At 59.6% G+C, this 24969-nt stretch overlaps 1 protein-coding gene across 1 annotated transcript in view; it reads left to right on the top strand.

Annotated features, from left to right (window-relative positions):
* The first annotated feature begins 6739 nt into the window (after positions 1-6739).
* LOC115348975 (phosphatidylinositol 3-kinase regulatory subunit gamma) overlaps positions 6740-24969 on the top strand; it is an 83804-nt gene continuing 65574 nt past the window's right edge. The window contains exons 1-5 of the mRNA XM_030032565.1: positions 6740-6856; positions 7467-8168; positions 12706-12801; positions 13038-13115; positions 22112-22243. Coding sequence (XP_029888425.1) covers positions 7853-8168; positions 12706-12801; positions 13038-13115; positions 22112-22243 — 622 coding nt within the window. The 5' untranslated portion in view covers positions 6740-6856; positions 7467-7852. The remainder of the gene's footprint in view (positions 6857-7466; positions 8169-12705; positions 12802-13037; positions 13116-22111; positions 22244-24969) is intronic.

Here is a 24969-nt window from a genome sequence, read left to right as displayed (position 1 = left end):
GCCACGGACAGCCCCACGGGTCACAGCCCCCCTCTGCCACCCACTCCCAGCACGACCACGGTTGAGACACCCTGTCTTCCCAGGCTGATGCTGTGGGTGCACTGCTGGCCCTGCCACTCGGGCCCGCTCGGGCAGGAATCTCTCCAAAACCCAAATCTCCAACCAACGTCCTGGGCCAAAACAGAAGCAGGCAGAGGAGGGCAGCGGGGTGGTACCCACTGGGGGATGGCCATGTGAGCCGGTTTGCAAAGGAAAAGCCAAAGCTGTACGGACCGAGGCAGATTTTTGCTGGCGGGCACCCAGCAGGGTGACGGTAGGAGTGGACAGTAACAGCCGTAACAGATGCCAGCGCTGGAGCAGGTCAGCGGAGACCTGCCATTGCCTAAGGGCTGCCAAAAGTGACTTTCTTTGGAAAGACACTTTGAAACAGGGCTGGTTTCCCACGGTGGGGGGCTGCAACAGAGCGCCAAAGAGCACACGGGGGGATGCTGCGTCCCCAGCCCTGACCGGGGGGGGGGTGGTCCTTGCCCGTCCAGTGCACCTTTGGGACAGGAGCTCATGTTGGTCCCCTCCCCAGCGCCGGCAGCGTGTCCCTTCAGCTTGTCATCAAACCAAGGAGCGATGGAGGAGGCCGGGGAGCCCTCGTCCTGCAGCAGCAGGCAGCAAACGCACGCTCTGGGTGCTCAGCACGTTCCGCCCCGCACCCGGCTCCCCTGAAACCCCACAGCAAATTCCCTGCCTGGCCGTAATGATACATTTCAGCAGGATGAAGTCAGCCCCAGTTGGGCTCCAGCCAAAGCCCAGTGGTATCTGGGGGAAGCCTTCAACCCTCCCAGGCAGCCTGGGTATTAATGCAATCTGTGCTTGAGCCGGGGGCTTTAACCCTTTCCCCCTCACTGCCTGCAGCCTCAGCCCTTCCCCGCAGCAGCTGCCCATCCGCTGCTGCCATGAAGCCACTCGAAGTGAGGGGCTGAGCTTTCATCCCTCTCGCAAAGGGGGACCGCTGCCCCCCTAAATGCAAATGATGACCCCCATCATATTATCCCTCTCCCAAAAGTTGCCCCATTCCAGTCTGACCCTATTCGTTCTACACAATCCCCCCACCCCAATAACAATTTTTGGCAAATACGTAAATACTCGCTGTGATTCCCAATCGTTCCCAGCCACGGGGAAAACCAAAGGACAAGCTATGGGCTGCTCCACTCGCCTCCCAAGTGCCTGGCACCGCAGCCTGGGGTTTGGCCGCTCCCCAGCGTCACCCATCCGAGCCCCATTAGGGACCCAGGGCTGGATTTTCTGGCTCTCCAAGAAGGCCTGGCCTGACCACGGCAGGACGAGCCCGGTGACATTCCCACGTCCCTCCTGCCTGACAGGGCTCCGCCACCTCCCCGCTGTCCCCATCCCTGCACGCAGCCCGGCTGGACCCTGAGCATCCCCTTCCCTGGAGAGCAGGGATGCCTCTCACCAGGGTGCGGGTAGCACGGCTCCTCCCCAGCGACCTGGCCCTGGAGGCTGAGAGGAGGAAAATGGCCATAAGCGGTCACCCCCGAGGTCCTCTGTCCCCAGCCCGGCCACTAGCCCGTGCCTGGGGGAGCGTGGGAGCCACGCAAGTGTCTGGTGTCAGGATCTGGCCATGGTGTCTGCGCCGAGCACCCCTCCCCGGGCTTTCCTTCAAGGAAAAGCTGCAAGCTCTGCTCCCAGCCTCATGCCTCTTCCAGCTCGTGTTCACATTTTGAGGGTTCGAGTGCTGAACTTCCACCCTGCTGATGATCCTGGGCCTTGGCATCCTCCAGTTAACGGCTGGGCTCACTGCAAGTACGACCTCCCCTGCGTCGGGACTCTCCTACCCAGGGCTCCAGCGAGGCAGCGCAGGCAGCTGCCCGGTGCTCCGAGGAGGCATTTCGGAGCAGCCATCCATTCCTCTCTACAGGCAAATAAGCCTGCGATGCTAACAAAGCATCTGCTGGGGAATAGGTGGGGGGGGAATCTAAACTGGCATCTCGCACCCAGCGGGGCACGGGGTGCCCTGGCAGCCCTCCTGCCAGTGGGGCTTGCTGGAGCCTGCTCAGCCCCCTGCGTGAATTAGCAACCGGTAAGGAGCCTGAGCAATCTGCCAGCAAGAAGGCCAGGTGGGTGCTGAGCCGGGCTCGCTTGGCTTAATGCCATCCACAGGGACTCAGCAGGGCACAGGGGATGTCCCCTCCGTGCCTCAGTTTCCCTCCTGGTAAAGCATCAGGAAAAGAGCCCCGAGCAGGCAGGGCCAGCCATGGAGACCAGCCCAGCCCAGGATTGATGGGATTTTGGGGTAACCCCAGCCAGGTGAGCCCCTTGCAAAGGGCTTTCATGTGTGTGTTTTGGGCTGGCAGCATCTGTCCAGCTGTCTGTCCAGCATCCAGTCGCCTGGAGAGTGGTGGAAGGATGGACATGCTGCAATGTGCCAGAGATGAACCTGTCTTCAGATTTTTTTACTGAATTCTGCAAATTTGTGCTGAATTCATCACTTTCTGCCTCCTGCTGGGGAGAAATAAAAATCTACAGGAGCCAAAAGTTTTTGACATCTTGAGAATGAAATACTTGAGTTCTCAGCTTTGAAAGGACTCAAAGCATTTTGGCTGGAGAACTGGGGAAATCACTGATTCCCCCACCCTGGGAGGGACCGGGCAGTGGGACCATACCGATATCTCTGCGACTGCAACTCCCGCTTCAGGGGAATCCTCCCCTTTACCATGGCTATGTGCAAAAACCACAACTTGAGTCCAAAAAACGGGAGCTGCCCCATCTGGTGCCATGATCTGTGCCATGCAGGGCCTGGGGTGTAAATATGGGGGCAATAAGTGGGGGCTGCAAGCATGTCCCAGTAGTGCATCCCCCCCGGTGTGAGTCCCTCAGGGTAGGGATCTGGCCCTGCGCCTTAGGTAGATGATTTTAATCATGATGCTGTTTCTAGCTGTGTGTTAATGCAATTAAAGAGGGGCTCGATGACATCTCTCTGCCTGTGTATGGGGCTGAACTTCTTCCCGTGCATTTACCCCCTGCAGCGAGCCCCCCCCGTGCCTGCCCAGCCGCTGGCCGCCTGCCCGTGCCCCTCCAGATAACATTTTCTTGTTTCTCACGTGTCCAGGCTGGCAAATCCCTCCCGAATTAATTAACAAGGGCCATGCCGAGACACCAGCTGCTGTAAAGCCAAGCCGGGTGGTTTCGGGGATGCAGAGGGCTGCGCCGCGGGGTCGCGTCAGGACAACCCCGTGCCTGAGCGCTGATGCTCTGGGGGCTGCTGCAAGCGAGAGCCGGGCTGCAAAGCCTTCGCCGTTGTCTCACCAGTGAGGATGGCCAGGGCCGCCCAGTTGATGGAGCTTTCTCCCACCACGGGTCAGGGTGCGGGACCTGGCCCAGCTCGGGGCTTGGTGCTGGGGTGCGCCGGTGCCCGCTGCCCAGGGAGGTGGCACTGAGGGGCCGTCGGTCCGGGATGCCCTGCCTGGCACGGCAGTCTCTCTGCGGGCACCCGCTCCGGCAGCTCCCGGCACCTGCCCTGCTGTGAAACTTCAGCCCTGCAGAGAGGCGCAGGAAAGAGCCCCAGGCCAGCCCCGGGCATCGCCCCGAGCCTTTCCTTATGTTCCTTGGGTTTTTTCCAGCATCCTCCTCCTCAAGTCGGGGGTAGCCCTAGCCCAGCCGGGCAGCTCAGCGGCAGCGGCAGAGCGTGGCTGTAGGAGCGAGCGGCTCCCGGCTGCCCGCGGGCGCTGTACTGGGAGGTTGTTTGAAGAAGAACTTGGCTCTTCCTAAACCAAAACCCACAGAAGCCAGAGCTCACTCCTGGGCACCCTGGGAAAAAAACAAGAGAGAAGAAGTTTTCCTGCTCCTAAAGAGAAGAGAAAGCAAAGCGTGGCCCCCTCCAAAGGGAGGAAAGAGATGAAACCAAAAAGCCAACTCCGAAATGTCAGCAGGAATCAAACATCATTTCTCTCTGATTTCTCCAGCTGGGAAGGGCTCAGCCTGGTTTCGCAGCCTCACTTACTCCAGCCAGGCACGTTAACAACTCTATTTATGCTCTATTTACTCACAGACGTGTGGCTAACTTCCCCTGGCCACTGCCAGGAAGCACGGCACGAACGTGACCAGCACATCTCAGGGCTGGCCAGGATGGCACTGGGCAGCCCCTGAAGCAAACTGGAGAGCAGCGGGGCCACCCCTGTCACTTTGGGAAGGACGAGGTGGACAGCTGAGGCCAGCGCCTGTCAAGCATTCCCTGGAGATGCTCCTACCAAGGGCTGTCCCTCCAGCCAGGAGAGGAGAGGGGCTTGCAGCAGGGCCTGGGGACCCCAGCAAGGAGATTTGTCCCTCTCTCACCCCATATCCCATCCCAGGCAGTACGGACAGTGAGCAAAGGGGGGCTTGTAAGGAAACAGGGGGTGCAAGGTGCAAGGATGCCTCCTCCTGCACACCTTGCAGAAAAGCAAAGGGCAGGCAAGTCAAAGGCAAAGCTCCCGTTGCAATGAGTGCTGCTCATTAAGCAAGCGAGGAGGGATCTGTAGCTAATCAGGGCCTGACAAGCAGCTCCTCTGCATGCTCAATAAATAGCAGTGAAGACTTAAACCACCCTTTACTTCTTCATAGGGTGCTCTCTGAGGGCTTTCTGCCCTTGCTGGGGGATGCACCCACCTCTGGGCTGGAGTGAGGTGGGGGTTTAAATTAACAGTGTAGGGGTGATACAGGATGAGGGGCAGCTGAGGGTAGGGGAGTTTGGGGAATGATCCTGCTGCAGTGCAGCTGAAGTGGGGGCAAGAGAAGCTCTGAGGGCTCGGGGATGTCTGGAGACAAGCAATGAGGAGGACTGCTGGGACAGGAGCTGGGAAGGCTGGGGTGATGCTCAGCCCTGTCTGGGCGAGGGGGGGGGGCAATGGGACTTAGCTCCAGCAGGAGATGGTGCCTTTGGGTTTGGGGACCCTGAGGTACATCAGGAGGGGATGATGTCTGCTGCTGGGAAGGAAGGATCCCATTCAGCAGCCTGGGAAAAAGAGATGGTGGGCCTCATGTCAGGGTGTTCCCCTGCCCCAGAGCCCTGGGACTGTGATAGTTCCTGGCCTGTATATAGGATTGATCCTAGGATAGGATGGGTGGTAATATGCGATGGTGATATACCCACCAGCCTCCCCAGCTCTAATCCTCTCCCAGGAGGAAAACACCTCCTCGCCTTTCCCTAGGCAGCCCCTAGAGAGCTGGTACTGTGCCTAGCCCTGTTTGCCTTGTTGGGTGCCTGTGGGACAGTCTGGGGAGACCAAGCAGGGCTTTAGGCACTCAGCAAAACCCCTTTGTCCCCAGTGGGGCACCAGGGACACAACTGGGGCAGCCCCAGGCAGGGAAGCAGGACTCAGGGGAGGGCAGCGTCTGGCTGTTTGCAGCTGATTCTGAATCTATCCCGGCAGCTGCAGCAGCAGCACGGTGCCAGCAGAAATGGGACGAGGGAGAGAAAAAGCCCTTTTAGTCCCCGAAGGCCAGCAGCTGGGCTGGGTCCGGGCTGGAGAGCAGGACAGTGGGGGCTGCGTGCTGCCCAGGGAAATGCAGCTGGGGTGAAATCCCTCAGGATGCTGCTGCCCTGCACAGTCAGGCCATGCATTGCAGGGAAAGGAGGGGGGAGTTTACTGAAATTATGGGTGAGAAGGGCCATACATCTCCTGTGTTGCTCTGCTGGCCTCTGTGCTTCAGTTTCCTCAGTTTTCCTGGCACCTAGGGTGCCCCCTCGGACCTTGTGCCACCCCTGCACTGCTCCAGCGCTGGCCTGGATTCAGCCAGCGTGCATTTCCCAGTGCCTGTGTTTTAGGTACCATCTATTTTTAGGATGCCCAACCTGCAGCAAAGACAAGGAGCAACTGCCAGTTCAGAGAAGTCAGTGTGAGAAGCAAGGATTTAAAAAGAAAAAAAAACCCCAAGTCTCTGCACCTCTGGGAACGTCACATCAACCTCTTTGTGCCTCACAAACAATCAAATATTGGGACAGCTTGTCCATGCACCAGTGTAACTGGCTCTGCTGAGACTTGCTGAGAAACGAACCATGGGTGTACCTCAGCTGGAAGCGAGCTGAGAACTGATGCTCTTGTTGCATGCAACAGCACTGCTGTTGCCATGGGCTAGCAATGTCCGTGTCCCCGCTGTGGCTGAGCTCGGCCCTTTCCGTATGAGCCCTGCCAGCCCCCTCCAAGTTCTGCCCCATTACATTTTAATTGCTGCCTCGTTAATTTTTAAGGAGCCTTGCTGCATGCGGGAGCTCTCGCAGCATCGCCCTGCACTGTTTTATGGGGTGCCCAGCCCTTACCCTAGGTCTGGGGAACATTTCTGGGCAAATGCTCAGAAGGAGAGTGAGGAAGCGGATCATCCCTGCGCTGGGATTCTCCATGGCAGCTCCTGCCTGTCCTGTGCGTGTTTTCTAGCCTGGCTAAGGGATGGGGTCTTCCGTGGGTGAGCTGGGTGCTGGGGCAGGGAGTGCTGGCTGGTATGACGGGGGGGTCTATGGGGTGCTGGTCCTCCCCTGTCCTTTAGCATCCCTAAGGATGGATGAAGCCCCCCCCCCCCCCCCCCCCCCCCCAATCTGTGGCTCTCCATCCCACAGAGAAGGCAATTTTAGAGCAAAGATGCTGCATCTGGGGATGAAATCATCCACCTACTCGTACAATTCTCCCCCTCCCCGGTAGCCGGGCGCCCCCCCCCCGCCGCAACGCGGCGGGGGGGGGCAGCCCGGCTACCGGGGAGGGGGAGGAGGGACGCTGACATCACCACCGGAGCGCGGCTCGGCGGGGCCGGGGCGGCCGGACCGGCTCCGCTCCGCTCCCGTTCTCCGCTCCCGCCGGGGGAGTCGCCGCTCCCGGTAAGGTTGAAGGGGCAACGGGAGGGCTGTTGGAGGTGGGTGGTTGGATGAATGGATGGATGGACAGACGGACGGACGGCCCGGAGGTTGCTGCTTATGGTTTATCTATCCATCCTTCCAGCCGGCTCTGTTCCGCGGGGTCCTGCGGGAAGCTGGGGGGGCAGCAGCACAGCTTTTTCCCCCGGGGAAGATGTCTCTCTTGGACGAATATTTAAAAATGCACCAACCCCCCCCCCCCAAAAAAAAAAAAACAACAACCAAAAAAAACCCAAACCGCCCGAAAATCCTACGTCTTCATCCGCCAGCTCCGTGCAGCAATGCCAGGCTGGAGCTGCCGGAGGGGAGCTGCGTGCAGCAGGAGGTTTCTCAACACATATGTCTATTTTAAAAGCTCGTGGCGTGATCTCTTGCCCTACTTTCCAGACTCTTGCCGGTACTTTCCTTGCGTGCAGCGGCCGAGCTCTGCTGGTGGGAGCTCCCTGGGAAGCCGGAGCTGAGCGAGCCGCTGGGCTCTCCCCGGTATTGGGAGGCTGGGATGGTGGGACCAGGCGGTGGGGTTGGGGTCGAGACAGCGGTTTGGTCGCTAACACGCTGCCTTTCTCTCTGGCAGAGAGAGGGAGGTCCCCAGCGTCGTGCAGATGAGACCAGGCTGAGAAGAGGATGGCACGTTTGTACCCAGCACCCCAATTAGCCTCATTTGCTCCCCTCCGTTTGCCCCGGTGATGAAAAGGCTCCCTGCCCACACGTGAGCCAACCCTGCCGAGCCCCGGGCACCGGCGTGGCTCCGTGGTGATTTTGGGGCTGGAGGGGTCAGGAGCCGCTCTCCAACGCAAAGATTTTCCAACGCTGAAGATTTTTATTCTGCGTGCGCAGGGAAGGGAGCGCTCCCATCCTCGCTGCATTGCCCTAGCCCAGCCATACCTGCCCTGTGCGGGCACCCCGGGCCCCTGATGCCCGGCAGGATTCGGGCAGCGTGACCCACGCCACGCCGTCACCATGGCCTCCTCAGACGGGCTGCAGTACCGGGCTCTCTACGAGTACCAGAAGGACCGGGAGGAGGACCTGGCACTGTGCCCTGGGGATGTGCTGACGGTCAGCAGGGCCGGGCTGCTCAGCAGCCCCGACTACAAGGACGGGGACGAGCGCAGCCCCCAGGGTTGGCTCCACGGCCTCAACGAGCGCACCAAGGAGCGCGGCGACTTCCCCGGCACCTACGTGGAGTACCTGGGTCCCGCACGCATCGTCACCGCCGCCACCAAGGCCAGGCCACGGCCCTTGCCCCCGCCACCTGCGGGGACCCCCACATCCTGGGGTGAGTGAGTGCGGGAGGAGCGGGAAGGTGGGAGTCCACGGGTGGGTGTCCCCTGCAAGACGGCGAGGGTGGCGTGGAGCCTGGGTGGATGCTTGCGTTTGGGGTGGCTTGGTGGGGATCCAGCCTCGGGATGGGGATCAACCCTCGGGATGGGGATCCAGCCTCGGGATGGGGATCCAGCCCCAGAAGGAGGAGCTGCCCCAGGGATTATCTGCCCTGGTGCATCGCGGCAGCCGCAGGAGGGGCAGGCGGTGCCCAGGGTATCGCTCCCCCCCAGGGAAACAAACTGCAGGGATTGCTTCTCGCCAGCATCCCAGGCTGGCTGCTGTGCTGGCATGGGGTGTCCAAGGAGGTCCATGTCTGTGAGAGCACAGGAGAAGATGCAGGAGCCCTTTGGCCCCCCGGAGAGGAGCAGAAAGCCCCACAGTGGTCCCTAGGGACCTTTGTTTCCAACTGCTCTTCTCCCCACCACTGCGGCACCCGATTCCGGCTGCTCTCGGTGCCTGGGTGAGTGCTGGCCCCCAGCCAGCTCCCGGCCTCACTGTCACTTTGTGCAAACTGGGACAGGGGACAATCTTGGCAGGAGGTTGGGTTGGTCCCTGGGGGGGTCCTCCATCCCTGGGGACTGCAGCACAGTACTGGGGGAAATATTTGGCAGGGCCCTTCCTGGCTTGGGGGCCTCTGGCCATTTCTTTGACGGGATCTGCCGAGCTCGTGCAGCCGGCTCTGCCCTTGCCGCTTACCATGGCCAAGTGCGTTGGGGCTGGGAGGGATTTCACAGCAGTTGCATAATGTACCCAAGCTAAAAAAAAAAGCAAAGAACCCCCCCTTTCAGCCAGGCACGACCCAGCGACCCCAGCCAAAGCCGTGGTGCTCTCCTTCTCTGGGATGTGATGGAGGAGAAAATGGCTGTCCGTGTGGGCCTGGGGCTGGGGAGACCAGCACCACCTTTAGCCGTGGCTGCCCAAAACCTGCCCGGCTGCTGGCCCGGTGCCTCAGGCACCCTTCTTGCCCAGTTTGGGACCAAGGCACAGATGTGGTAACCAGAGAGGCTCTTTCCCTCCTGGGCTGGCTAGACATCAGAGGTACCTTGGTCCCAGGTTTAGAGGGGCACCCACTATGAGGAGTCCACCTCCCTCCAAAATATGGTTCAAGGCCCCCTTGCCATTTAAGATTAAAGAGGGTAGGGACCACCTGGCCCCTGGGCTGAGCACGGCAGGACTCAGCTGATGCGGGGCAACTCCTTCCCCTGACACCATCCACCACCACATGTGGGGTTGCCACGCGGATCCTGCTGCTCAGCTCCCCCCAGCAGCATGAGAAGGACACCGAGACCCTCCTCTGCCTCCTCTCACCGCAACATGGGTGCTCCTCCCCGACCGATGCTCTGAGTGCGCCAAGGCAGCCACAGTCCCAGCGGCGCTGGTGAGGATCAGCGAGCAGCTATGTGCTACCTTTGCAGAAGGGAGAAGGCCGCTTTTTGGGGGTGCTTACCCTGCCAAACAAGGGGTCTGAGTCCCCTTCCCAGTCAAGCATACTGGTGCGTGAAGAGCCCTCTACCCCCTGGCTCTTTGGCAGGCAGAGTCCTAGCAAACTCAGTGCTGTATTGTGGATAACTCGGGTCAGACAGGAGCAGATCCAAGGGCTCTCCAGCCCCGTTCACCAGGGAGAAGCGTGAAGCCACATTCTTGCTTCTGCCCTTGCTGCCCATCACCATTGCCTCGCGCCTGCCCCACGCAGGGGGTGGTATGGGCTCCTCTCCGAGGGGCTGGGAGATGTGCCCAGGGACCCCTGCCCGCAGGTGCCAGGGACGTGGCGATGCCCCGCAGATCGAGGCGCATCCCCAGCAGCAAGCACAGCCTGGCTGGAGAGCCTGGCCCATGTGGAAGGTCTCGGCGCAGGAGCCCTAGCCCTGTGAGCGCTTGGGCGAGAGGATAGCAACTTAAAATTTAAAAAGAATGTAAAACTGAGATTTTTTTTAACAGGGAAAAAAACCACTAAAACCGGGTTTTGGGGGTGGACTGGAGAGGGTGCTGCAGGACATGCTCTGGTCACGGCCTTGTGTCCAGCCCCACTGTCCAGGGGGATGTTGGGTGCTGCCTCCCCGGTGCTGTGCCGTGGGGTGCCCCTCCGTGGGGTGCCTTTCCTGGGGCAATGCCAAGGTGTGCGGGCGCCTCGGCAGGGGACACTCGTGGCCCATGACGACGTCTTTCTGCAGCAGCGGAGCAGCATGTACCGTTTTATGTCAGTTTAAACCCAAACCTCCCGGCTGGCAGGATTTCCCTTAGAGTAAAAATCTCCAACATGCTCTTGGAAGGGAAGGGACTTTTTTTTTCTTTTTTTTTTTTTTTTTTTTTTTTGGAAAATTCTTCCTGTACTGTTTCCATTCCCAGACGGAGGTTTTGAGGGACATTTGTTTTGGCTGGTCCGAATGCCTATTTTTCTGCAACAGCGGCGTACTGCCCTGCATGCCCTCAGTGCCCACTGAGCCCTGGTGCTGGCTGGGGACCCTGGGGACCCTGAGAAGGGTGAAGCCCTGTGGGGAGCCCTGAATGGGAGAGAGACACTGCGTTTCCCAGCCCTGCCCCAGAGCCAGGGCTGGCTCTGCAGGGAGGAATGGTCTTTTTTAAATTAAATAATATCCTAAAAGTGGTTCTGCGGTGGTTCTGAGTCCCCGGGGGACTTCCCAGGAGCTCAGAGGCTGTTTTGCCCCTGCCTGGTTGTCCTGGGCTGCATCACTGCTGCGAAGTATCACCTCTGCCTCACTCGGGGTCGGAGCCAAGCGGTGCATCAGGACACTGGGGTCCAGCCTGGCACCCTGAGGGGAGAGGATGGGCTAAAGCTCCAACCTGAGCTTGGGGCTATTCCTGCTGTATCCAGGAAGGAGAAAGAGATGGTTGGTTTTTGCCGTTGCCGCCTTTCCCCGGACCATCACCTTGGAAGCCAAAACCGGTTTTCCCTAATTAAAAAATCACCTGTGTGGTGGGGACATTTTCCATGGAGTCCCAACCACCTGCTTTGCTTTAAACCCTGAAATCTTCCCCGTTCCCACCCGACGCACCCGCACATCCCCATCGGGCAGTGGAGGGGACCCTGTTGCCAGGCTTGGGGGTCACAGCCGTGCTTGGGGACCAGATCAGCCACCCTCAAGCGGCGGGTTTGCGTCCTTCCCTGCTCTCCAGGGAGCACCAGGGCATTACCATGGCAAAGATGAGGGCTCTGATCCACCAGTTGCAGCAGGTTGTGTTTTTGCAAAAGGTCAAAGGCAGCATGGCCCTGTCCAGAGCCCCCCCCGTTTTTTTTTTCTTTTTCATTCCTTAAAACCATTATGGGTTTATTGGCTTCACACGTGAGCTCCCTGCCTTCTGCCAGGCAGCAAAAACCAAAGACAGAATGAACCTGATGCTGGAGTTGGCTGGGTTGGAGCGTAGCTCGCTGCGGGGAAAAGTCACACTCGGGCTTTATGTAATGTGCTATAATTTTTTAAAATATATTTCCACCAGAACAGATCTGCTCACCACATAAAAACGGGCACAAGAGCTCTTGACACATCAGCCTTTCCAGATGCCACCCACGCCCCGGCGCTCACACATGGCTCTGATGTGCTACGGCCGGTGGCAGCCCCTGCCAGCCCCCTGCCTGCTCCTGCCTGCCCCTGCCCCTGCCTGCCCCTGCCCCTGCCTGCTGCCTTCCCAGGGGGCTTCCAGCCCACTAACAAGAGAGTGTGGAGGGAAATCCCAGCACTGCACTGCCAGAGTCTCCATCGGGTATAATCTGCACAAGGAAGGGTTTATCAGCTGGGGTGATAAGAAGGGAAGGCGGGATGGATGGGTGGATGGATGGATGGATACAGCATGCCCTGGGGTAAGGAGAGCTGCTGTTACCCCTGCCAGGGGTTTGCTTCTCTCTGTCAGGGTCTGGGATGAGGTGTCCTTGGTATAAAACCCAGGAGCCAGCAGCACCTGGGGATTTGTGCTGTGGGAAGCCTGGACCATGTTTGGCTGAAGAGCTCCTCAAGGGCTGGGGGAGTTCTGCACCAGCCAAGGGGGTGGCTGAGTCCTCCCTGGGCTTGTGCTCAGCCCTGTTGTAGACACCAGAGAATCCAAGTGGGTGAGAGCTGCAGGGAGCCGTGTCCCTGCTGGGTATGGAGCTGGTCCCCCAGCTCTAGCCCGGTACCACTAAGGGCTGTGGGTGATGAGAGGGGGCAGTCTGGGTGCCATGGGAGGAGAGGTGGAGAAGGGATTTTGGCCTGAAGGATCTCCATGCTCAGGGCAGGATGCTCTCCACAGGCAGGGCACATGCCCGAGCAGGTCTTTGCATCTCAGCAAGCAGCTGAGCCCCTGACGGTGACTCTTACTGCAAAAAGAGGATAAAATAAGGGAGAAGTTCTCCAAAATTGGACATGCATGAGCTGAAGTGTTGGTTGTGGCTGTGCCAAAGCAGCAGCTTGATCCTGTCCTGGGGCAGCCAAGGAAAGAAGCTGGAATTCCTGCAGGCAGGAATTTCCAAGCCCCTTCTCCCCATCTTTCCATCACAGGGCTCCCCGGGCAGGCAGAGCTCGCCGAGCACCCCACCCTCCCCGAGCAGGCGCTGCCGACTGTGGCCAGGCTCATCGAGGCGCTGGAAAAGCAAGGTACGGGCAGCCGTGGTGTGCATCTGCAGGGCATACGTGGGTGCATGCACGCGACCACCCTCTCTGCCCATGTTCGGAGATGCCCCGAGAGCCAAACCTCTCCCCACGCACCCTGGTACCCATACAACGTGGGCAGGGTGGGGGAGCTTGGAGGTCTCAGTCCCTGCCTGCTTCCATTGTGTTGGAGAGAGGATTTGGGGCTCGGGACTGACCCCTCTCTCCTGGCTGCTCCCCAGGTCTCGACAGCGAGGTGCTCTACAGATCCACCCCCAGTGCGCTGGGTGATGCTGAGCTGAAGCAGGCTCTTCTGGCGGGTAAGTCCCGGAGCCGCGTCCCTCCCTGTATCCCCAGGAGGGAAGGGGGCCGTGGAGGTGATGCTGCCAGGCGAGCCATGCTACCCAGGCACAGCAGCGATGGGTTACTTGGCTCCAACCACATTATGGTCCTAATTACAGCTCTGTAAGGCCCTGCCGGCATGCGAGCCCCCCCTCCACTCCCCCAATACCCCAGTGTGATGCTGCCAAGAGGGATGCAGGTGCAGGGCTGGGGTGCTTCACTAGAAGCTCTATTTTTTTTTTTAGGGAGAAAAATGTTTTGCAAACCTCTACGGTTTCTATTTGAGAAGCGGGGCAGGGAGAAAGCCTCTTGTGGGTGCGACAGGGAAAAAGAAAAGGGGAAGAAAAAGCTCATTTTTTAGGAGAATGGGAAGCGTTTTGCAGGACTGGGGGCGGGGGGACATGAGCAGGGTGGGGAGGAGGGAAAAACCATCTCCCCACCCCTGCCCCTAAATTCACGACTGGGATGGATGGCACGGGGGCGCTGGGGACGTGATGGATCCAGTGTGCAGCCCAAATCTTGGACGGGGAGGCGGTGGGGGGGGGGGGCGATGTTTGCTGCGTCGAGCATCTCCATCCTGCCGGCCGCGGTGCCCAGAGGGCGGCACTGTGGCACCAGGCACGGTCCGGCCCCGCACGGTCCGGTCCCGGCATCTCATCCCCCCCCCCTCCGCCCCCGCCTGCCCTTGGGCCCGGCATCCCGGGAGCTGCCGGCCGGGACACGGCTTGGGAAGGAGGGGAGCCGGGAGGGGGGAGCGGCGGCTTTGCCAGCGCCGGGAGCCGGCGGCAGCCGGGCCGTGTTGCTGGGGAGAAGGGCTGTGATGAAATCGCTATATTAAGCAACATGACCTCATCGTTTCCCCGCGTACCGGGAGCCGAGTCCCCGCCGGGCGGGAGAGGGGGGGGGGGGACGGGGCTGCGGTAGAAGGAAGGGATGCAGGAGCGGGGGGATGCTGGGGGGGGGGGACGGGGCTGCTCTGGCCCCGCTGTCCGAGGAAGGCTCTGCTCCCCCGGGGATGATGGGGGCACGGTGCACCCCAGCAGCCCGCTCTCCCCTCCTTGGGGGAGCCCCTGCTGCAGGCTGGGGGAGGCAGGAGCAGCCGGGTACCCTTTCGCACGGCCTTGTCCCCCGGCCCAGATTTCCCGGCTGATCTCCCGAGGAGGTGAAGGCATCCGGAGAGCAATCCCCGCGGCCCCGGCTGCTCTGGGCGTTGATGCCCAGGCTGGGCAGGGGAAGCAACACCAGCGTGAGAAGGATGCTTTGCTTTCCGAGCACGCAGAAGTTACGGGTCCTCCGTGCTCCCCGCGCAGTCGGTGCAGCATCCCTGGCAGGCACAGGGCTCCCCGGCAGCGGTCACTACCGAAATCCTGCCCGGCCTCAGGAGACTCCCCCAGCCCAGGGGCAAACTCCACTGGCTATGCCGGAGCTTGGGCTAGAGCTGCGGAGCAGCTGCTGGGACCATCCAGGTTTTCATCTCCCACTGCAGGAGCCAGCACTGGGCAGGGAAATGCCATCATTATTTTTCAAACCCTTTGAAAGCCCTGAAAAATCCCTCACAGCCCCATGTGACTTGATGCTCCCAAGTCCCACCATCTCCTCTAGGACCTAAATAAGCTTTTTTATTTGGCAACTCAGGGGGCTGCCCTGTGCGCTTGGCAACACCAGGGCTGGGCAAAGCCAGAGATCCCTGGAGCTGGCTGGAGGGGGTAGGACATATCACAAGTTTGCTAGCTCTCAGCTAGAGGGGCTGATGCTCAGGCCTGCCAGAGGGATGCTCTGCAAACAGAATGGGGATGATGTTCCTGCCAGGGCCAAGCATCCCGGCTAAGCCCAGGCTCGGCAGCCTGCTCCCCCCATAGCCTTCTGCGGACCAGAGACTCAGCAGTGCTTCCCCAGGGCCCTGCTGGAGCCCAAACTGGGCTGGGGAGGGCAGGAAAGCATCTCTGCTTTGGCTCCCATACAGGCCCTTCTGTTGCATTTGGTGGAGTAAAACATCCCTGCCAAAAAGCAGGAGTTTGCATGCCCCATACACAAGACGGCAGAGGCGAGGGTCACGTTTCTCTTCCTCCTCTTCCATCCCTCCAGCAACCCATCTCCGCCAGCAGCCCACCTGCGAAAGTCAAGCTCCATCTTGGGGAACGGGGAGAAATCGGAGCCGGGGCTGGTGGCGACTGGAACCGAACAGCATTGCAGCTGGGGGGAAAACTGGGTTCCCACCGGGGGTTTCAGCTTCCCTGTGAATACCCAAATCATGCTGGTGTTTGGCAGTGGTGGCAGGAAAATTGCTAGAGAGCGCAAGGAAAAAGGAGCAGGGGCTGGAAAAGTTCGGGTGTTGGTTTTCTAACCCCCAAATCTTAACATGTCAGAGAAAACAGGGTGTTTTCTACACTGAAAGAGAATCTGAACTTTTGATGGGGAGGAGGAGGTTTCTCCAGGGACAAGGATTCATGCAGGTCAGAGCAGTCCTGGCTGTCCCAGAGAGCCCATGGGCATCGTGACCTTGGGGCTGGGCAGCACAGGCACCCGTCTGAGTTGTGCTGATCAAACCCTTTCCCCATCCCTGGCCCTTTTGGAACCCTTACCTGTGAGGGACCTAGCCTGATGAGACAGCCCCTAAGCCAAACATCACCCAGGCTTTGGGATGAAGGTTTCCCATCCTCGTGGGGCTGCAGCAGCGGTGGGCACAGCGGACTTGGATGCAGCATGGCTCCACGTAGCTCTACAGCCTGGGCTGAGCCTGTCCTCATCCCAGTGCCAGTGACGTCCTGCAGGATGGTGGCATCTGACAGCTGGCTAGAGCCTGTGCACCCAACTTGGTATTTCCATGTTGGATGATGCAAGAAAAATTATTTATAGGCAAAAAAAAAAAAAAGAAAGCAAAGACAGAGCTCATCGATAAAGGGGGGTCTGTGAAGTGAGCACATCAGCTACCGCCCAGGTGAGATGCCACTGGGGCCGGCAGGTGAAGCATGGACCAAAGGGTGGTTGGGGTCACAGACAGCTTACACTTGTTCCAGAGGAGAATTAATTGTTTTAGGACACTTGGTGCTCAGTTCAGACCCTTATGCCCTGAGAAGCAAGCGGGGCCATGCGACATCAGTGAATGTGGGAGTTGGAGTCATGTGGCGGCACCAAAAAGGGACTTAACAAAAAGCCGCAACCCCACAGGGACTGGGGGGACTTGCCAAAGGGTTGCGGGTGATCAGCCAGCCAGGAGCCCTGCTGCAGCTGCAAGGGGAAGAGTTATGGGCAGAAAAAGAAGAAAGTAGAGTTTTAAACAGCAGCAGCAGGGTGCAGCAGTTGCCCCAGCTGCCCCCAGTGCTCCCTGTAGTGCCTGCTTGTTGGGCTGCTTCATGGCCTGGGGGCATCTCTGTGCCCATCATGCCAGGGGCCACACGCTGACCCCGAGGGTTTCTGGCCCCCAGCACTCCTGCTGTCCCCTGTGTGTGGCTCAGGAGCTGTTTGGAGCGCAGGGGATGGGGCAAATCACCCACAAAGTCACCGGTGTGTGCCTGTGGACATGAGGTGTACGAGCCCCTCCAGTGCCCAGGGGTGATGTCTTCTCACCCCATGCTTGCTCAGGCTCTTGCCTGCACCCCTCTTCCCCTGAAATGTGCCAGGCAGCCTTTTCTTCTCATGGCTGCCACTGAACCTGGAAACATGGGACCTTCTCTGGCCGGTGGCAGCAGAGCCGTGAGTGGGCTGGTGGGTGCTGGAGCCCTTCAGAGCTGAGGGAGCCAAGCTGGAGGAGGCTTGGCGTGGGGATGGCTGCAAAGTCCTGCGTGCAGTGGCTGGGCAGTGCTTTGCCACCACTGGTGAGGGATGGTCTGAATCCTTCTGCCTCCTCTCTGGTGGGGGACAGGGTGCAGAGACCCCGCAGGGGTCCCTGGGTGCCCCGTATGGCTCGGATGGGGCTGAACCCATCCAGCACTGAAACCTCCCAGATTTTGGATACCCCATGCCCCGATCTGGGCTCTGGGGTCCATCGGCAGATGCAAACGCCGTGAGCCTTCCCCAGGTAGCACTGGGAAAAGCCTCCGCCACTAGCAGGGCCAGGCAGGAGCTGCCTGCACCCCGGGATGCTGGGGCGAATCCGGCAGCAGCGTGAGGCGGATTGGAGCTGGTGTCTCCAGGCGTGCTGTGCCTGTGCTGCCATCCTGCACGCTTTGATCTCGGGCCCCGGCGCAGAGCAGTCTGCCTGGAAACACATTCACGTGCCCAGGAATTAGGTCAGGGCTCGGTGGGGATTAGCGAGCGGTGGTGGGCCCCGGAGCTTTGCTGGGACTGCCAGGAGCTGCTGCTGGGCAGAAAGGACTGGGCTGAAGTAAAGAGCAGCCTGGGGGGCCTCACACTGCTCCCCCCATCATCATGGCGTGGATGCCCAGGGAGGGAGCGCATCCCCATCCTCATCCCGGGGATGCCAGAGGGGGTTCGAGGCCCCCCAGGGCTCTGGTTTTCCCTGGCCAAGCTATTAACCCCACCACGATGACTTTACTCCCAAACCTAAGGCTCCCCAGTGCCTGCCGCACTGCTTTTTATTTATACCTGCAGTAGAAATAAACCCTGCGTCGTCAGAGCCTGGCAAGAGGCATGAGCTCATCTCTTATATTTGGTGGTGACGAAAGAAGGGTAAATAAACAGCAGTGGTGCAGACATCCCTGCCAGACCCATTGAGTGAATTGGTGGTGAGCTTTTGCCATCCCCTCCCATAGCTGCTGGGGAAACTGAGGAAGGGAACTGCCCTCGGGAAGCTGAGGCAGGGGAAGGCAGCCTCACTGGGCACACTTGAAAGGGGGTCCCAGCACCCCTGCCCTGGCTGAGAGCAAGCCGGGGGTATGCTGAGGTGAAACCCAGCTGGGAGGGTGTTTGGGGCTGCCAGGAGCTCCCATGCATGGGCAGGGGGTGTCCTGGTGGCTGCCAAGTCCTCAGCGCAAGGTACCAGTGGGCTGGCTGAGAGATGTTACAGTGATGCTGAATCAAAGCTGGGGAAATATTCCCTGATTTGGTGCACAGTTCCCCAGTAAACCCCCACTGTGGGATGCCCAGGAGCCTCCAGCGCTCGGGTTCGAGGGATGTACAGCTCCTTGTGCAGGCAGCATCCATGTGGATGGGAAGGTATGGCCCCCCAGGACTGGAGAACAAAGACATCCCTGCAGCACCAGCTAGTGATTAAACCTAAAAGGTCTGGAAGGAGTAGGGAAAATCCCAAGTCAGTATTGAAGTCAGCCCCAGGTATGGGTGGCTTGGGTGCCCCTCTACCACGGGGACTAGGCACCCAAGAGCATCATGCTGCAGCAGCACTTGGCAGCCAAGGTCCAGCTGAGCTTGTGGGACTCCCTGCTGCACCCTGCTGCGAGAGGGGCCGTGGGTGCTGGGCAGGGTCTGCGCCCCGTCACCCACGCGCTGGCCGGGGATGTGGGTGCAGCCGTCACCTGTGGCCACATCCAGGGGACAGCCGGTTACCAGGATCCGCTCAAGACTCTCCTTCCAAACAAATCCCCCCACCTCCTCCACTCCACCTCTTGGCTAAACATCCTCCGCGTTTACCGAAACTCCAGGCTTACTCACGCCTCCCCGGCTGGCTGCAGCTGCCGGGAGAGGTCCCGGTGTTTCCTGCCCAGCCTGACTCAGCCCAAAGCCTCGGCACCCCTCTGCCTCTGCTGGGACGTGGGGTCTGGCGTCCTGGTGAGAGGAGGCTGGGAGCACCCATTGCTTTTGCCTCTGGGCCGGTGGTCATCTCGTGCACCCCTTCCCCAGCCCCAAATTTATTCCTGTTTTTCATCCCCCGTGGGCAAGGGATGCTCTCTGCTGGTCCCCGGCTGCTTGCTTGCTCTGCCGGCAGGTCAGCAAACAGGTTGGGTGCTGGAGGGGGTTGGTATGGGGTTGAGGTTGGGGTTTTGGGGTGTTTTTCTTCTATTTGTGGCAGACGGATGGAATCCCTCCGTCATTCCCCCGGGGAAGGGACGGGAACATCTGGAGAGCAGTGGGAGAGCGTTGACTCATCCTGCAGCATCATTAACTTCTTATAGCTGGTTATCATCTCCCTCTGATAAGGAGAGAGCAGCATCCGTGGGGTCAGACCAGTGGTAATTGGCTGGGAAGGCTCCAGGGTTAACCCTTCCCCAGCTGCCGGCCGAGCTTCCCTGAGCTACTGGGGCACAGCCGGTGCTGGGGAGCAGCTCAGAGCACCCCCCGCTGTGGTCTCAGCCTAGTGGGGAGCCCAGCTCACCACGGCGGCTCCAGGGGAAGGAGGGGAGCTGGGGCAGGAGGGTGCCACTGCATCTCCAGGAGGATGGGGGCAACAGGCTAATGGCTATTTCTAGCCAACGTGCCAAGGAAAATGGTGCCATCAGCAATCAGTCCCTGTTAGCAGGGTGTGAATCCCCCCCGGTCTCCCCACCACATCTCTCTCTGGGTGTAAAGATGTTTTTGAGTCTCGCTTTGAAACCGGCTGAGCCTTCCCTTTGAACACCCCCCCAAGCCCATGCCTAACGATGCAAACGAGCTAATTAGGCCGTGGTAGAGCCCAGGGCTGATCGCCTGGGGCCAGCGCCCAGCAGCGGCCCCTTCCCTGTGCAGAAACATCTTGCGGCTGCTCTCCCCAATCCGCGCCAGCATCCTTAGGCGAGTGACAGGTCCCTGCAGAAACCTTCGCGGTGGGCAGGGGGTGAGCAGCCGGGCTCGCCCTGGGTGAGAAGGGGTTTGGGGTTTGCCTGGCGCAACCCACTGATGGGAGCAGCTCTCTGCAATGCAGCCGCTTGCCCAAGCAACAAGACTCTGAGACCGCCCCCCTCCCAGCAGCATCCCTGGGTTTTAGCCACATACTGCAGGGTTTCAGCCCAAAATGGGGGTTGGAGCATCTCATGGGATCCCTGCCCCTGCTCTCCTCCCCCTGCCTGGCAGGAGCCAACCTGCCAGCTCACTTCTCCAGGGCAAGTGCTAGCAAAAATGGGCAACTGGCTGTCATCCCCCTGCAAACCCCAGTAGAAATAACCCTTTTGGCCAGCAGAGAAGGTCCAGAATAGTGGCTGGGAGTTGGGAGCATCAGCATGGACCAGAGTGGGCCTGGGGTGCAGGAGGCGAGAGCGGGCACAGCCCTGCCCACCTCAAGGATGCTGAGGGCAGAGTGGTCCATGGGGGGATGCTGTGACATCAGGGGGTGCCAGAAAGGCAGCACCCACCTTTGCTCCGGGTTGTGTTTGGCCATGCTGGATGGCTGCCCACCCCAGAGCTGTGGCATCTCTCCCGGCTGTCCCCACGCTGCCCCAGGGTTCCTGGCTGGCCGGGTGCTTTCTCCTGAAAATGAGGTAGCGTCTCCAACGGCTGGGTTAAAGGCTTCGCTTTGGGCATTGGTCAATCTGTTTTCCCTCTGGTCTCCAAGCCAAATGGCAGGCACTGGCCATAAGGGACCCACCACAGCTTCTTGTTCCCAAGCAGGCGGAGGAGGAAGCAGGCAGGCTCCTGGGCTGCCCGGCCCATGGTGGGGACACCCCACGGCAGGGACACTCCAGGGAAAGGAGATCAAGGTCAAGGTGCCCAAAACGAGCCTTTGCCAGGAGCAGGGGAGCTGCTCCCCATCCCAGACCCATTGGCCAGGTGCCTCCAAAACCTTGCCCTAGGAAATAACTTTTCTCCACTCTTTTGGGTTTATCACTCCAGAAGCGAGCACGGCCACACGCAGTCAGCTAAAACGGTTGGAGACTCCAGGCATTTTCTGCTGGAAAATGCTGGGCTGGGAGATGGAGCATCTCCCAAAATGGCACCAATTTCAGCAAAGCTGCATTTAGGGGTAAAGACCCAGAGAGGGAAGCAGAAGGGGGCTCAGAGCAGGGAAAGTGCACCGTCTTCTCAATCACAACACACTGGGGCATTTGGGGCCTGACGCATCATTTTTAAGAAAGTGCAAAATTTGATCTTTTTTCAATATTCAGAAGAAGCGAGAAATTCAGTTTCTACAAACAAACCATTTCAAATGATCCCAAATAATCTTGGGCTTTTTTATTATTCCCCCCCCCCCCCTCAAGATTTCTCCTACAAGGAGAATTTCAAAACATTGCATTTGGCTCCAGTTCGAATCAAAGCCAGATTTTGAAACTTTCAGATCTTTGCAAAAGGGTCTGTCACCCTCTAGGCAGCCACCTCCCGACCCAGCCGGGCTGAGAGACCTCCAAGACAAATGCATGAGGCAATACCAAAGGATGCTGAAAGGGCTCTTCCCCCTGGACCCCGGTGAAGCAATGTCCCCACGCCGACCCGGCCACGGGGCTCAGACGGACACATCCCACCCTTTGGCTCCTGCCGGACCGTGGGACATTTCTGCTAGGAGCACTGTCCCCGTCCCAAGCCCAGGCTGGGTGGGCTCAGCCGCCGCCGGGTGCTTTGCCCCGGTCCCTGGAGCACCCTTCACCTCCTCCCCCAGGACAGATGCCTTTCAGGGCTGGGAGAAGCGATGCCAGTTGGGGCACATTCACAGCATTTCGGGCTCACTGGGGATGATGTGGGCATTTAGCAACGTACATTGCCTGGAGACCATAACCCTGTTCCGTGGATGCATTTTTACAAGCAGTTCCTCCAGGGCTGGGGTTGGCACATGGTGCCTGGCCCCGATGGCCAGAGGGTGCCTGGGGCAGCAGCTCAGCCCATCCCATGGGTGCTATCCTGCAGTGGGACCCCTGTGGGACAGCGAGAGCCCCTGCCCCACGCACTAGATGTATAGTGCACACAAAGTGGGGGTACTGCCTCGTGCTCTCCATGGGCACATGAAACTCAGGGTCAGTGGAAAAAGGGACAGGAATATTTGCTGGGGGGGGTTGGCAGTAAAATCATGGGCTGCCACACCTGGGAGATGGGGGCATGGGTGAAGAGATCAGCACCCATGTCCGGAGGAAGGCCCACGGGGATGGAAGAGCTCCGTGCTCCATGCTGGAGGGGCAGCACCGTGGGCTAAGGGCTCTTGCTGGGTCTCTCCCTGCAGATGCCTCATCCGTGGACATGGACCTGTATGATGCTCAGACGCTGGCCGAGGCCTTGAAGTGGTACCTCCAGGAGCTCCCGTCACCCCTGGTGCCCCCAGTCCTCTACAGCGACTTGGTCCACATGGCTCAAGGTAAGCACGGCTGGGCTCCCCCCGTGCCTGGGACCTTTGTGGGGCTGGAGGAGCTTTGGGAAGCTCCTAGAAAGTCTCTCCAGCATCTGCAGGGTGGCTCCTGACCCCATCCGCTGCCCGATGCTGCACTAAGGGCAGATCCTGAGAAGGACCGCCGGGAACATCCCCCTGCAAGGGAGCAGCATGGCAGCTTTGGGGAGATGCTCCGGTAAAGCAGCAGCTTTGCCCTGGCTGCGGCATGGCCCTCTCCCGCTGCAGTGCCCGGAGGAGGAGGTGCTGCCTGCTGGGACGAGCGACTGCCAAGGCTGGGTGATGCTGGCCCCAGAAGAAAGCGTTATTATAATATTTTGGCTCTGCTGCCTGGGAATTTTTTACTGTAATCTCGTTAACTCTTGGCTTTATATGGGCATAGAAAATTCTCTGCTTTTTCAGCTTAGTGCCGTTAGGAAGTGCCTTTAGGTCCCTGCAAGGTTTCCAGTCTCTGTGCAAATGTACGAGACCATCAAGGTTTTGGTTTTATTTGAATTTTTTCAAATAAAGAGGGCAGGGCTCGTACCCAGGTCAGCAGAGTCCACGGCGCATCCCAACAGGCAGCCTTGACCAAAACCCATTTCAAATGAGTCCTCGCAGAGCCACTCAGCCCCTGCCAGCCCAAGGCCCCACGGGCATCGCCAGGCATACACCGAACCCTCGTCCACCATCTTAGATGGGACCTGAACCCCTCGCCACCTTTGAAACCAAGATTTCCCCTTTCACGGTCGGTCTCATCTCACTGCTGGTTGCTGCAGTATCTGCCATCCCTGTGCATCACCTCCCTGTCCTAAAACAGATTAGCGCTTGGGCAGATCATGCTCTTGGCTGCCTTATGAGGCACCAAAGATCACTCGTGGCCAGAGCAGCGTGGCCTTTATCCTACTGTGTCCTGGTGGGAAAAGGCCACAGGCTCTCCATGGCCTGCGGGAAGGCAGAAGGGACACATGGAGGAGAAGACAAGGGATAACTCACACCCCATCCTCCCTGCCCTGCGCAGAGACACGGAGCCAGGAGAAATACCCCCGGGGCCAGTGGCACCGAGATGCTGCCTTCCCCTCACCCCTCCGAGAGAGGAGAAATCAAAGGCTGCCTCCCTTCCAAGGATAAAAATGCAATTAGGAAGCAATTAGCTGGGTTGCCTCGTTAAGCGACTTCAAAGGGAAGTGCCTTTCCCCGCAGCCTGCGTCGAGTGGGCTCTGCTCCTGGCACAACGGGTGCAGGAGGAGGAGGAGGGGGCAGGAACGGAGGCAAGACCGATGGGGACTTCTCTGGGGTTTTAAAGAAAAAATAAAAATACAAGCCTTTCAGGAGACGGTGCTGGGTTTTGGCAGTCTGCCCTGCAAGCAAGCTCTTTCTGCCCCGCTCAAGGCTGCGGGCTGGAAAAGCGGCGAGCTGATCACCTGCAAAAGGAGGTGGAAAACATCCCCAGATTCCCCGCTTTGGCTGAAGACCTTCACCCTGCAGCAATCCCTGGGTGCAAAAAGGTGCAAAAAGCAGCCGATTAGGGTAGGAGAGGCCTGGAGCGAAGCCGACCATCCCACGGGAGCAGCTTGTTGGATAGGGGGGGCACACAAACATCCCATTGCCATCCCAGCTGGGTTGCAGACCTGCTCGGGAGGGGATCTCAGACCCCTCCGGCTCCGGTGCACCCCAGCCCTGAGGATGGATGCCGGGAGCTGGCTGGGCATCGGCCAAGCCTCAGCCCTGGTGCAAAGAGCCGTGGGGAGCTGAGCCGGCCCCCGGCCAAGCCGGGCTTTGAAGCTGACTGAAAGCAACGCAGCCCTGGGGACCTCCCTGTCCCCCACAGATGAAAGGGCCGGGCCAAGGCGGGGATGGAAGATGGCTGGAGAGCGGCTGTTTCTCGTGCCCAGGGCAGGACTGCAGTCCCAGGCCACTGAGCTCACAGCTCACAAGACCGGGGAGCCCTGGCCAAGGCTGCCAGAGGGCACTGGGAACACGGGGGGATGCTGGTGGGAACACTGCGAGGCTGTGGGGCTGCTCGGAGTGCCCACGACAGGGGTCCCAGCAGCACCTCCATGACGTGCAACACCGTTAGGTGCCTCCTTGTATTCACATGGGCAATTTAAGCATCGCTGGAAGTAGTTGCCCCCTGATCAGCCCCCCCTGCTGCTGCATTTCAGGGGGACAAGAGAGGCCATGCTGCGAGGGCTGCAGGGACCTCACTGCAGCCCGGCCTGTACCTCTCAACCCAAGTGCAGCTTTTTTTCTCCTAAAAAGCCTTTTCCCTCCCAGCTTGCTTTTTCTGCAGGGGGAGGGGAGAGCCTTTAAATTCAGCAGGTCTTCCAGCTGGTGCCTGTTTCCCCACTCTGTTTTGCTCTGCCTTTTCCATGGCTTTGCAGGGCAGGGCTGGGCTCTCGCTGTTCTCCTCTGTTGCAGCAGGAGCAGCGAGGGGTGTTTAGGTGCAGCCCCTGCCAGATGAGCAGCTTGGCCCTTCATGCTCCCTCCCTGGCTGTGCCAAGAGGGGGAACGTGCTCATGTCACCGTACAATCTGATCTGGGGTGATGTCAGTGTGTAAATGGGGCCGGCAGCCTCCCACGAGAGGCATCCGAGACCCCCAGGGCATCACCTCTGCATGCCCTGCACTCCCTGGGGTACCCACATGTCCCACAGCCTGTCTGCAGGAAGGGATGGGCTGCAAAGAAACAGTCGTGGTTTTTGGAGGAGAGGTTGA

This window comes from Aquila chrysaetos, chromosome 12 (assembly GCF_900496995.4).
Source record: "Aquila chrysaetos chrysaetos chromosome 12, bAquChr1.4, whole genome shotgun sequence".
Lineage (NCBI taxonomy): Eukaryota > Metazoa > Chordata > Aves > Accipitriformes > Accipitridae > Aquila > Aquila chrysaetos.
This window is presented reverse-complemented; position numbering and strand designations above follow the sequence as displayed.